We start from the raw sequence: 12,959 nt of genomic DNA, 5'->3' as shown, positions 1-12,959 counted from the left end.
ATTGTTTTTAAACAGATTTTTTTTTTTTTTTTCTTCCCTCTCAAGGGCTGCCGCGGGACTCAGCCTGGCGATAAAAGGCTGCGGGGCGGCCGGAGGCGGCTCAGAGAGCAGCGGGAAGCGATGCCGGCCCCGCAGCGCTGCGCCCGGGGGTAGCTGCGTTGTGCCGGGGCTCCGGGGGGGGGGGGGGCTGCGTGCGCCCCGTGCCCGCGCCATGCGTGCGCTCAGCTTCGTGGCGTTGGCAGCGCTGTGCACAGCCGCATCCCAGCGTAGGGCGCTGGACGTGGGCAACCGCCGGCGTTGGCACCGCGTGCAACACGGGCATTGCAGCTACACCTTCGTGCTGCCCGAGGCCGAGCCGTCGCCGTGCCCGCTCGCCGTCCCCGGTCCCGTCAACGCGCTGCAGCGGGATTCGCCGTCCGGCAGTGGACAAGCCGCCCGCGGGGCTACCCAGCGCCTGCAGCACCTGGAGAGGATCCTGGAGAACAGCACGCAGTGGTTGCTGAAGGTAGGCAATGGGGAGGGGGTGTCCCCTGTCAGAGCTCTGAGCAGAGGTTTGGTGCACCGCTCTGCCCAAATCTCATCTCCAGAGCCTGAGCCGGTGCTGCCTTCACCCAGCGCTGTCTGCCCAGAGGGGGTGGGTGGGTTCTGTGCGTGCTGCTGCTCAGCGTGCTGCGTCCCTCTGCGTCCCCACCGCGGTCCCCTCCTTGTCCCTGTGCCCGTGTCGTGCCAGAGGTCCTGGGCACCTTACAGTGCTCAGCACTCCCTGCTCACGGTCAGGATGTGGCACTGCCGAGAAGCTGCTGGGAAGGCTTTTGGCAGGCGGCGGGGTGAGGGACCGAAGGGCAGGGTTCGTTGTGTTCCCACTTGTGGGCTTCACGAATGTTCCTGGCACTGGGTGAGACTCTGCATGGGAAACACGGCTCGTGACCTTCCGGCCCCACGGGGGCACTGGGAGCCCCAGGCCCACAGCAGGGGCAAAGCAGGAAGGAGGGCACCCTGTGCCATGGACCCTCCCAGCCCATCCCAGGGACCCCTTGCTGCACTCCCCCATTCCCGGCCTCTCAGGGTGAGGCAGGAAGAGGCTTTTCCTTTCCGAGGTCTCACCCGACACCTCCTGACCTCACATCTGTGTGAGCATCAGGGAAGAGCCACGTCCCTACAGTGGGACCTCAGTCCCCACGGCTGTCACCCAGTCGAACTGAGTGACACTGTGAGCGCTGCATAGGGACAGCAGTGGGCACACGAGGGACGCACAGGGCTGCCCCTTGTCCTCTCCTCAGCTGACTCAGACCACAAATTCCTCAAAAGCTGGGAGCGTGCTGAGTCCTGGGAGGATGCTGAGCCCCAGGGATACGCTGAGCAAAGCCTGCCTGCGCTGTGTGTGCCCATTGGGCAGCTGCACGCAGTGGTGCTGCACCCCAGGAGCAGGGGCACAACTGGTGCTCGTCCCACCCCACAGCATGGCCCCTCTGCTGCAGGCAGCTTGCAGTTAGGTCTTTATTTTTTTTGTGTGTGTCCAGTTTCTTTGCTTTCCTAATTTAACTGAAACTGAGCAAGGAGGCTTGTTTTGGTTGGGATCCAGGCCTGAACAAACAAACTGGGCTCAAAGGAGGCACCGGACTTGAGGACTGGTTGTAAACAACCCCAAATCCCTGTCTGCCCATGGAGCAGAGAATTTGGGCTGTGCCCAGGGCCAGGAATATGGCAGAGTCCCTTTGGGACCCCTGACCTTCAGCTCACAGACCCCTGGAGGCCAAGTCACTCTCCCCACACCGCCAGGCATGCTGTCACCAGAAGGGACAAGCAGTGACACAATGAGGACATGAGGACACTCACATGGCTTTGCACAAGGGAGGCTGTGTGGTGGTGCTGCAGAGGACACGGGCACCGAGCACCTCTCAGTGCCACCATTCTGGCCCTCCCTTTGGGCAGTGACAAAATGTGGGGCACAAAACCTGCACACAGGAAGGATCGTGACCCCAGTGCCCGGTGCGATGGAACCTTCCAACTGTTTGCAATGGGTTCCCAGCGTGGGGGCACTGGGGTGGCCGTTCTGTGCTGCTGGCTGGGGGCCTCTTGCTGCGGGGTTTTGCTGCTGAGCAGAAATTCTTTTGGAGGCTGCAAATGTTGGCAGCTCTCACTGTTGGCCCGGGACACAACGCGGGGCCGGAGCTGGGCTCGGTTGTGGTCATAGCACTGCTGGAGCAGCGTCTGCCCAGTGTCACGCTGCAAGAGGGATGGGACCAGCAGTGGGGAACCTGCTGCCTTCCTGGCTTTGTGGCCCCATCCTTGCCCTGCTCCTGCAATTCCTTCCCTGCAAGAGTGGCCCCGTGGCTGCAGGTTCTGGGAAGAACCTCCCTCCTGGGGAGGGTCCCCTCATTCCTCTCTGCAGCCATGCAGACCCCACATGGGTCCACGCTGTCTAGGGATTCTGCAGCTCCCTCCAGTCCCAGCTGCTTCCCAGGTCGATGCCTTCATCAGAGCCGTGGCTGGGGCCTGGAGGCTTTGATGCTCCCCCTGGGTAGGGCAAGGACCTACAAAAGAGGCCCCAGCACCACTCACAGGGAGCAGCCGGGGCCGCGCTCAGCCCTGCCTGTGCCAGCCCGACCTTTTCCATGGGTATGCGCTGCCCTTAACTCAGAGATGTGTTTATTTTGAAGAAAAAAAAGGCAGAATCAGGAGGGAGAAATGGCCTCTGGAGCCCTGAGAAGCAGCAAGATTAACGACATGGTTAAAGGGAAACTCTCCAGCAATCGCTCAGCTGGGAGAGTGCTTTCCAGACATGGCACTAGGGTTTGGTTTGCAGCAGCTCAGAGAGCACAAGATCCACTTGGAGAGTGGATCCACGGGGCAGTGGGATCCATGGGGCAGTGGGATCCACGGGGCAGTGTTCCCAGCGTGGGCAGCAGCACATCCCTTCCGCTCCCTGCAGTCCCTGCACAGTGGCCCCAGGGCCACAGACCTCGCTGAGGCTGTCACCCCAGAGAGGGGATGAATGGGAACCTCATGGCAGCTGCCAGAAATAGAAACCTACTGGGAAGTGCTTGTCCCCTGCGGGCTGGGAAAGCGGAAGACGCTTCAGAGCCGCGCACATAGCCAGCTGCTTCCCAGCCCTGAGCACTTCCCTGCAGCAAGGCAGCAGCCAGCACTGGGAAAGCCGCCTTCATCAGGATGGGGCAGTGGGGGGGAGGATGCTGGCAGCCATAGGAACTCAGCCAGCAGCTGAGCCGTGCTGGTGCTGATGCTGGTGTCTATGCCAGTGCCTCCCTGTTGGTCAGTAGTCTGAGTTCAACAATAGATCTGTGAACACACAGAACTGTGCCAGGTCCCAGCGAGAGAAAAGCCCCATTTGGGGACTGTGGGCGTCCCCATGGCAATAAATCCCACCTACCCCATTCAGCTCTGCTTTGCCACTGTGTCACACGCCAACTTTGCAACCACTCCAGTGCCACCCACAGCAGTGCCCCCTCCATACACCCGGGATGCTGTCCTGGGCTGTTCCCATTGTGTCATCTTGCTGCTTTTGAGCAGCGTGAGCTGCAGTGCCAGCTACAGCAGGAGCCGTTCTCCCAGCCCAGACACGTGGGAGCAGAGCTGTGTGAGGGTGTTGGATGAGGAATGTCGGCAGCGGTGCCCTGGGCTCCCCCACAGCACTGCAGCCACAGGCAACACGTCCCATCCTCCCAATAAGCTCCAAAGCATCCGGGATGTTTCATGCTGCACTGCAACGCTCCCACATCAGAGTGCCCAGGAGGCAGCACTGAGGCTGAGCGCGGGGTGAGCTCCTCGACTGAGCCATCCCATCCCACCCTCGCTGCCGTCTGCAGTTGGAGAGCTCCATCCAGAACAGCATGAAGCCGGAGATGGCGCGGCTGCGGCAGACGGCGGTGCGGAACCACACGGCCACCATGCTGGAGATCGGCAGCTCCCTGCTGAACCGCAGCGCTGAGCAGAGCCGCAAGCTCACCGACGTGGAGGCACAGGTGGGCAGCGATGGCACGCATGTCCCCATGTCCCCACTGCCACCGGAACTGCAGTGTGGGGAAGTTCCTCTGCTGTTGTTCCCTGAAGGGATGCTGGTTTCATGCAGTCATGTTCCTGAGGACGCTGGGGACAAGGAGGCGTTCTGCTGTGTGTGCCCACCCTCCCAATGTCCCCGTGCAGGTGCTGAACCAGACGTCACGCATCGAGATGCAGCTGCTGGAGAACTCCCTGTCCACCACCAAGCTGGAGAAGCAGCTGCTGGTGCAGACAAACGAGATCCACCAGCTGCAGAGCAGGAACAAGTAGGGGCTGGGGCTGCTCTGCAGGAGAGCTGGAGCCCCTCCAGGGCTCATCGGGGGTCCCCGTGGGTGACAGGGTCTCATTAGAGCCCTTTGGGTGGGGAAGCGTGCCCACAGGTCACTCACATCCCACAGCTGCCACTTGTAGGGAGCAGGGGCAGCTCACGGCAGTGCGGGGGAACCGCAGCCAGGCTGGGGCTGCCCATCTCCAGCACACATCCCCTTGCAGCATCCTGGAGGTGCGGGTGCTGGATATGGAGGCAAAGCACCAGGCGGAGCTGGCAGGGATCCGCTCAGAGAAGGAGAGGCTGCAGCACCTGCTGAGCAGGCAGAGCGGCACCATCGAGGAGCTGGAGAAGTCTCTGCTGGCAGCCAGTGCCAACGCCAGCCTGCTGCAGCGACAGCAGCTGCAGCTCCTGGAGTCGGTGCAGAGCCTGGTGCGCCTCGTGGCAGAGGGTAGAGGTGAGTGGGGAGAACCTAAAAACACTGCATCCCAAGAGTGACTCCGCCCTGTGCCCTGAGAGGTTTCTCCTGCAGCAAATCCCCAGCCCTGGGGAGATGGGAAGAGCAGGGCTGCAGGACCTGCAGGGTCACTGGAGCATCCGCCAGCTGCTCTCCCCTCTGCCCAGCCCTGCTGCCTGGTGAGGAGCAGCGTTTCCAGGACTGCACCGAGGTGCTGCAGGCCGGCAGCCGTGCCAGCGGTGTGTACACCCTGCACATCACCAACATGAGCCAGCCCAGGAAGGTGAGAGCAGCCCACAGAGGGCTGCCACGGTGGCACCGTGGGGCCCAACCATCCGCAAACCAACCCCACTGGCAGTGGGATGCGTCACCTCACTCAGAGCTGCTTGGTTCCCTACTGCAGGTGTTCTGTGACATGGAGACAGACGGCGGTGGCTGGACGGTCATCCAGCTCCGCACCAACGGCAGCGTCAGCTTCCAGCGGGGCTGGAGGGAGTACAAGCAGGTCTGCATAGGGTTGGGGATGGGGCGTTCCTGCACCCATCACCCACACCCACCCTCCCTCGGCTCCCCCAGGGCTTTGGGGATGCAGCGGGTGAGCACTGGCTGGGCAATGAAGCCGTGCACCTCCTGACGAACCGGGAACCCTACGTGCTGCGTGTGGAGCTGCGGGATTGGGAGGGCAGCCAGGTCTATGCCCACTATGGCAGGTTTCAGCTGGACAGCGAGCGGCTGCTCTACAGGTGGGTGAGCAGAGTTGAGCTGTCCCCAGGCACTGCTGTCCCCGATCCCCCAGGTTGGTTGGCACCGCTGCCTGCCTGGGGAGCTGCAGGGCTCCCATAGGGCTTTCACTGGGATCTTGGCAGATTTCGTCCATGGGGCTGTTGCTACACCGCCTGCTCCCCCTCTCCCCGGGCTCTTCCCCAATTAGATGCATAAAATTGCAATAAGGCTGAAGAATTTCCCATCCTGGCGAGGCCAGTGCCTGTGCAAGCGGGTTTGTCCCCAAGAACATCCTCATGGAGATGCAGTGGGCACAGTGCACACTCACAGGGATGTCAGCCGGGCTGTGGGCGGGAGGATGGGGGCATCGGACTCTGCAGTCCCACTCAGTGAGAAGGGAAGTGATGGCACGTGTGGCCGCAGGCTCTCCCTGCAGGACTACAGCGGCACAGCAGGGCAGCAGAGCGGCTTGGCCATGCAGGGCACCAACTTCAGCACCCGCGATGCTGACAACGACAACTGCCTCTGCAAGTGTGCCCAGATGCTGTCAGGAGGTGAGCAGCAAGGTTTGGGTCGGGGTCCTCGCTCCGTGCCCACCCCGGTGCCACTCCTCCTGCTCCCTCCCATAGGGTGGTGGTTCGACGCCTGCGGGCTCTCCAACCTGAATGGCATCTACTACCCGGCACGGCACAACATCCGCAAGCTGAACGGCATCCGCTGGCACTACTTCCAGGGGCCCAGCTACTCGCTGAAGGGCACCCGCATGCTGATACGGCCCGCGGGCTTTTAGCCGGCCGGAGCGGCGCAGCAGCAGGAGGACGGAGCCCCTGGAGAGCTTCCCCCCATTATTTTTTTTCTCACTCCTGTTTTCTCTCAGATCTCGGAGCTGACTCTGAGCCAGCCCCACTCCTGCAAGCTGCAGCGCGTGGATCCCATTCCCTCCTGGTTTCTCCCTATTTCCCCCATGTCTGTGAACTCCGGGCTCCGTGCTGTGCCGGAGTGTGCATCTGGGACCACCAGACCTCCTGCATGAGTCATACAGGGTCAGGCAGACCATATTTTGCCTTTTCTATATATTTTAGGGCACTGCCCTAAACTCCCCATTGCTTTGCTTTTCCTGCAGGATGAGCAGAACCGGTGCGTGAGCGCATGGCATCCCTCCTCCCTGCACGGTCATTAAGGGGGACACAGCTGTCCCCTCCTGCATGCACTCTACCCATGCAAGGGGATCACTGGCTGTGCACATCCCGATGGGACAGGGACAGTACGAAGGGACGGAGGTGCCACCAGAGGCAGGGGGTTGGGTGCCAGCACACAGGGGTGGTGATGGGGGTAGCACATGGTGATGGGGCTGTGGTTTGAGGTGGGGCATAGGGAGCTGAGGATGATGAGGGAGCTTGGAGCTGGGGACGAAGGTGCTGGTGGGGCTGACAGGCCATTTGTTTTATTGGCATGGAGAATCCAGACTTGGACCCAGGCACATTTGGTGACAGCCTGGAGAATGTGGGGCAAAGCTCAGTAGTGTTTCCTTCTGCTGAGAAAAGCCCCCACGCCCACCCATGTCTTGGATCTTGGCATGGGAACCCTTTTATTTTTGTACTGAGAGATATTTATTGGCCAAGAGCTGCACCAGGCAGCACTCAGCCCTGCCCTGAGACCCCCATGCACAGCTCCCACCTTTGCCAAGTGCTCTGGCAGTGGTGGAGATGGGAGCTGTGGCTGTGGGCTCGCTACTGGGGACAGCAGCAGCACTGCCTCAGCCCCAGGGATGCAGTATGCATGATCTCCACATAAAGGACCTTTCAGCAGTCTCCCTGCTACGTCTGCATCATTCAGGGGGGTGCAGCCCCATCCTGACCCGCTGAGCGCTGACTGAGCTCAGAGCACAGATGAGGGCTCGGTGACACCCGGCTCCACAGCACTTCCCATCTTATCATGGGCCACCCCTGTCCCCCTCGACTCTATTGCCACTAGAGGTCCCCCACAGCCTGGTGACGTTGCACAGCATCCCCATCCATGGGGGACAGGAGCGTTGTGCCCTGGTGGATCCCCAGCAGACTCTGGGGACCAGCAGTGGTAGCAGCTCTGCCACAGGCCATGAGCCACACATCCCCCAACTGTCCCTGCAGCACCCATCCCTCAGACACCCCACAGACCTGCTTCTTCCCCTCCCCCATTCATAAGGCATTTGCTAATTAACACTGATTAAAACATGCGATGCAGCTGGCACTTCCTCCAAGGTGCTCATCAGATCATGCTTAATAATTGAAAAATGGGAAATGCATTAAAGGTGGGATCACCTGCAAGGCACTGTGGTTATGGCCATCCTGGTGCTGCTGTGAACCTCTGCATGCCCCCCAGCCCTGCTCACCCCCTGCACCCCAAATCCCATCTCCTTGCTTTCCCCATGCAGCACTTGAGGAGGGCTGGGATGTGATCTCCAGGCCCTTTTCTTGAGTGGCTGGGGAAGAAAATGACCTTTGAAGGGTCATTGCTGTGATGAGCCACGTAGAAACGTGGAACGAGAGATATGGGAGTAAGCAGGACAAAGGCAGTGGAAACCTTCCCCTGGTCATTCCTCCTCTCTATAAATAACTGCGGGCTCAGCTGTGGCTCCATGCTGAAACCGGAGCTGGCAGGGAGGCAGCTGCCAAGGAAAGTGATCAGGAGTGCAGGGACAGGGCTGCCCTCTTGTCCCCAACAGGGATACAGAGACATTGGGGCATCCCCTGGGGGGAGCAAGGTGCCTCAAATGTCTGGGCTGGGGGTGCAAATGTGCACCATGTGAGCACACGGGACTTGGCTGGCTGTGCATGTTGTGTGCAGCCACCACACATCCCAGCTGTGCAGCCCTATGCAGGACCCCAGAACCAAGTGCTGGGGGCTGAGCCCCATGTCTGGCTCTCTGGGGAGTCACCAGCTTCCTGTGTGCTGGCACTGCAGGATCTCTTGGGCGTGTGCTTCCTCCCTGACTCATTATCAGGTGCTGTCCTGCATCCTCCCCACCACATCCTGCACCAACCTTGGGTGGGGGCTCCCAGACCTGTCTGGCTCCTTTCTGGGAGCCCAATGGGTCCCGCACAACAGGGCTGGGGTGTGAGCAGCAGCAGATCTGTGCCCCATGGGGGGAGTGCTGGGTGCGGGTATTGGTGGCCTGGGTGCCATCTTCCCCAGCAACCCAGATGGGCACAGTTTGCAGCAGCATCATGGGGTGCTTTGCTTTTCCCCTTGCAAGGAGCAGAGGGGCTGCAGGAGCCCACACCCACCTGGGGATAGCGCAGCACACGGCGCTTTCATCTTCAAAGCACTCCCTGCATCATCTTTCATCCTCACACCTCCCCAGCGCCTGGGAGGTCTCTGCTATCGCCTCCCCATCTTGCAGCCCTGGGGATGCAGCCAAGCTGTGGGGTGCTTTGCTGGAGCAAGCGCAGAGCAGAGCCCGGCAGCGTGCTTGGCACAGTGCTGGGGAGGTGCAGAGGGGAATCCCGCAGCTGGGCTCTGCCAGGACCTGCCAGGAACAAACCTTCCTCCTGCTGCATCTGCCGGGCCCTGCGCTGGCACAGCATGGCACCATAGGGCACGGCATGGCACGGCACAGCATGGCACAACACTCATGCTCTGCAAACACCCACTGGGACGCAGTGCTCATCGTGTTGTTGAGTTTGGCAGGGAAGAGGCTCTTGGGGGCCTGCCCCAGTTCATTCCCCACCACATCTGAAGACGGCAACATGCACGGCATCCAAAGCACTGAAGTTTAATAAAACTGACTGCATTACTGTCACTTTTTTACAGTTGACACATCAGGAAAAACAGTAGGAAGATACCAATAGAACCTTCTTCATAAATAAGAGGGCACATTGTGCCCGGGGTTTTCTCACTGGCATACAAAAAAGAGGATACAAACACACGCACACACACATACACAGACTTGAGCTTCTCCAAGGAGATCTCGGGTTTTCCTCCCCGCAGAGCACCCAAACCTTCCAGGATGTTCAGCACTCTGATGGGGACCACCAGGATTCCGTCCCCTTCTGCTGAAGCTGCAGGGGCACAGCACCTCAACCTGTGGCCACTAAGAGGAGGCCCCAGTGCTAATGCAGAGCCTCAAGCTGGGACCCCAAAGGAGGTACCATGCACCCACAGCCCAGCCAGCAGCACACAGTCAGGTGCAACTGTGTCCCCTGCACTCTACAGGCTCAGGGGTGCTGAGGTGCTGATGGGGGTCCTGCAGAGCTGAGTCCATCAGGAAGCAAGGCGCTCCTCAGGAGGACGCACAGCATCCACGCTCTGCAGCTGCTCAGAGGGATGGGGAGAGAGGCACAGCGGGCTCAGTTCAGGGATCCGGGATGGCCCCGCTGCCCTCCTGGGGAGCACGGGATGATGCTTCCTCCCGTCCCAACATCAGCACTGCCTGCAGCCGAGCAGCCTGGCTACACGTTGGAGACCTGCTGGGGCTCGCGGGCCTGGCGCAGCCCATACAGCCACTTGATGACGCGGGCGTTGCGCTCCACCACCGAGATGCCGTAGGGCATGCGCTCAGCCGGGCGGCCCTCCGGCGTGGCCGCGCTGCGGGGGGAGCGTCCGCCCTCCGAGCTGGCCGTGCTGACGCTGTGAAACTTGACAGACACGATATCGGAGCTGGCACGGGCAAAATGCTCGGCCCCCATGTCCCGCACCTCCTCGGGGTCGAGGCCGCAGTAGTTGAAGAAGCGCTCCAGGTCGGCGGTGGCCCGCGAGAAGCGGTCGCTCAGGTCCGACTTGGAGCGGTGCAGCAGGGTTTGCCGGCGGGCGCTTTCGGGGCGGCTGGGTGAGCTCAGAACCGGCGTTGCGGGCGCTCTGCACGGGGAGGGCGACGACGGCACCCGTATTCCCGGCACGGCAGGAGGCAGGGCCCCGCAGGGCCGCACGTCCACCCTGCGCACCGCCACGGTCCCAGGGGGTCTGGGTGCAGCAGGGCTCCCCGGTGCCTTGCCGACCCTACTGGCGTTCATCGCCTCCGCCGCGCCGTGCCGCTCCCCACCCCGCGGGCTCTCGGCTTTGGGGCCGTCGCAGCCATTGATGAGGTGGTTGAGGATCTCCAGGTTGAGCGAGGTCTTGGCTCTGCCTGCTGAGCGCGGTCCCGGCGTCGTCTTGCGGCTGGGGGTGAGCATGGCGCGGCGCACGCCCGGCACGAAGAGCGGCTGCTTGAGCAGCGGAGGCTTCACCGGCTCCTGCCGGGTGCTGGCGACCTGCTGGCTCTTGACGTATTTGGCTTTATCGGCCTCCAACCTCTCCACGGCGCTGGGTTTTCGGGCAGCCGGTTCAGCTCGCCGTCGGAAATACTCGGGTCCCTTGTTGAGGATGCGGATGGGCATGGCCGAGGTGAAGGGGGTTCTCGCCGCCATCCCTTTCATGGCATCGCCGGCGTGCAGCGCCTCGACCGACATCGTGCGGGCGGCAGCGGGGCCACGCGCCGCAGGCTGCGGGGGGAGGGAACCGCAATGAGGGGCGGTTGCGGGGGGCGGCGGTGACAACCCCCTGCCCGCACCCCGTCCCCGCAGGCAGGCGGACAAAGGGCCGAGCGCTGCGCGGGGCGTGCGGTGCCGCGCTGTCTGCGCCGGCTGCTCCGGGCTTCCTATTTCAAGGCAGGGACCACGCCTCCGGCTGCGTCCCCGAAACGAAGCGCGGCCAATCCGCGGTGCAAGCCTGCTTCAAACGGCACCACGGCCAATGGGGCCGCGGGGAGGGCACCCCGACACTGGGGTGAGGGGAGCCCTAGGAAGGGCTGCTGGCCCACAGTGATGCCCGCTGCCCGGGGTGCGTGGGGTGCTCTGCCTGCCCCAATCGCCCACCAGCCCTCTGCGCTGCAACGTCGGGCCCTGCTTCCTGCAGCCCCCCCATGCTCAGCCCCAGGAGCAGTTTCCCCCCTGTGGTGCACCCCCACCCGCCTCCTTCACAGAAGAAAAGGGAGAATGCCAACATGCAAGCGGCCCCCTGCCATTTGGGGTAGGGCAATGTGTGCAGGTCCCACGGCAGAGGGGCTCCTGCACACCCCTCTCCCACTGTGGGCCACCGGAAAGCACCCGGGGGTTCCCAGCCGTGCTTCCTCAACCCTCCTCATTCTCCAGCAGCCAGGAACCCCGCGCCCTTGGGGCTCTGCCAAGCACAGCAAGCACCCGCCCGCCCCAACGGTCGCGCAGCAGCAGCAGCCCGCACACGGAGGGGCTCAAAGCGGCCCCGTGCCTCCCACCCCAGTGCCGTCAGCAGCCAGGGGCTGACACCCACCGACCTCTCCTGAGCTCCTTTGGCCGCAGGGTCCCCGTCTCCCCCGGTCTGGGGCTGTGCCACTCACCCGTCCAGGCGGTGCTCCAGCACCGGGGTCACCGCAGCTGCCCAGCGCAGCTTCCCCAGCCCCACGTTGCCCAGCTTAGGGCACAAGGGAGCCCACCGGTGGGCACGGCACAGCCCCGCTTCCTTTCTCCCAGTGAGCTGCCGCCACCTGAGGCCGCTCACCTCCTTGCTCGACTTCCTGGGTACAGCCCACAACACGGCATCGGCTGCGGGCGGTGAGCTGGGAACAGGGCAGTGCAGGGCACCGATGTCCCCGCCAGGCAATGACGGGGAAGGCAGGGCCCCACCGCTGCAGCCGTGCTCTGTGCTCAGGGGCAATGAAGCATGGAGGGAAGGTGCTCGGGGGCAAGCAGTGCTGCAGCCTCCGATGTGGGAAATCACCATCAGGCTCCCCAAGGTCCTGTGTCACCCAGCCCTGATGGAGAGGGGCCACGAGGGCCTGACTCACCCGGCTCTGGGTGTTTTCTGGTGGTGTAGGGGTCATCTTCCAGTGTTGTGCACTGCTGGAGCACAGCACGCTGCCAGCAGCCACCCTGCACCCTGTGCCATGGATGGGGAGGCTTCCATAGGGAGCATCTGCTGGGCACAGGGATGGGGGTGCAGAGCCCCCCAGCAGCCAGCAGTGCTCAGGGTGGGCTCCTGTCCCTGTCAGCAAGGTCAGCTGGCCGGACACAACCTGCTGCTCCACATTCCTATGGATGGAGAGCTGCCAGCCTGGCACGGCTGCCCCAATCCGCACAGAGCTGTTCTCCCACAGCCCAGAAAGCAAAGCGACATTATCAGCTGACCCGAATGGAGCACGGCAGTCCAGGCACTGTGGCTGGCACCCAGCTTGCCATGCTCAGCCACAGCGACCCAGCACCCACCTCCACCACCTACCCACCTTTCTGTGCTCCCTGGCCTGGTTCAGCTGCTGTGTCTCTGCTTCCTGTTCTCGTCTCAGAGTGGCCTCGTGCCCTCTGCCTCCCCTGCTCCCTGCAGTGCAGCTGGTTTCAGGGTGCTGGAGCAGGTCTGTGCACTGCAGGGCGGCTCACGGCTCCGTCTGAGTCACCGCTGGTTGAAGACGCCCTCCGAGGCAGCCCAGCACTCAGATGGGATCGAAAACACCTCTCCCTGCCAGCGTGTGTGCACAGGCACAGGGCTTTTCTCCAAGCCAGGCTG

At 62.5% G+C, this 12,959-nt stretch overlaps 2 protein-coding genes across 2 annotated transcripts; one reads left to right on the top strand and one right to left on the bottom strand.

Moving 5' to 3' along the window:
• The first annotated feature begins 196 nt into the window (after nucleotides 1–196).
• On the top strand, nucleotides 197–9,249 carry ANGPT4 (angiopoietin 4). The gene is made up of 9 exons (XM_042887447.1): nucleotides 197–505; nucleotides 3,828–3,983; nucleotides 4,165–4,286; nucleotides 4,513–4,745; nucleotides 4,913–5,028; nucleotides 5,149–5,250; nucleotides 5,322–5,488; nucleotides 5,892–6,022; nucleotides 6,098–9,249. Exons 1-9 carry the CDS (start codon nucleotides 212–214, stop codon nucleotides 6,256–6,258), a joined length of 1,482 nt encoding a protein of 493 aa, XP_042743381.1. The 5' UTR covers nucleotides 197–211; the 3' UTR covers nucleotides 6,259–9,249.
• Nucleotides 9,207–10,894, bottom strand: FAM110A (family with sequence similarity 110 member A). Its single transcript, XM_042887448.1, has one exon. It carries the CDS (start codon nucleotides 10,892–10,894, stop codon nucleotides 9,899–9,901), a length of 996 nt encoding a protein of 331 aa, XP_042743382.1. The 3' UTR covers nucleotides 9,207–9,898.
• Between the last annotated feature and the right edge of the window lie 2,065 nt (nucleotides 10,895–12,959).

Source organism: Lagopus leucura, unplaced genomic scaffold, assembly GCF_019238085.1.
Source record: "Lagopus leucura isolate 7727_CA_CO unplaced genomic scaffold, USGS_WTPT01 Super-Scaffold_100083, whole genome shotgun sequence".
Lineage (NCBI taxonomy): Eukaryota > Metazoa > Chordata > Aves > Galliformes > Phasianidae > Lagopus > Lagopus leucura.
This window is presented reverse-complemented; position numbering and strand designations above follow the sequence as displayed.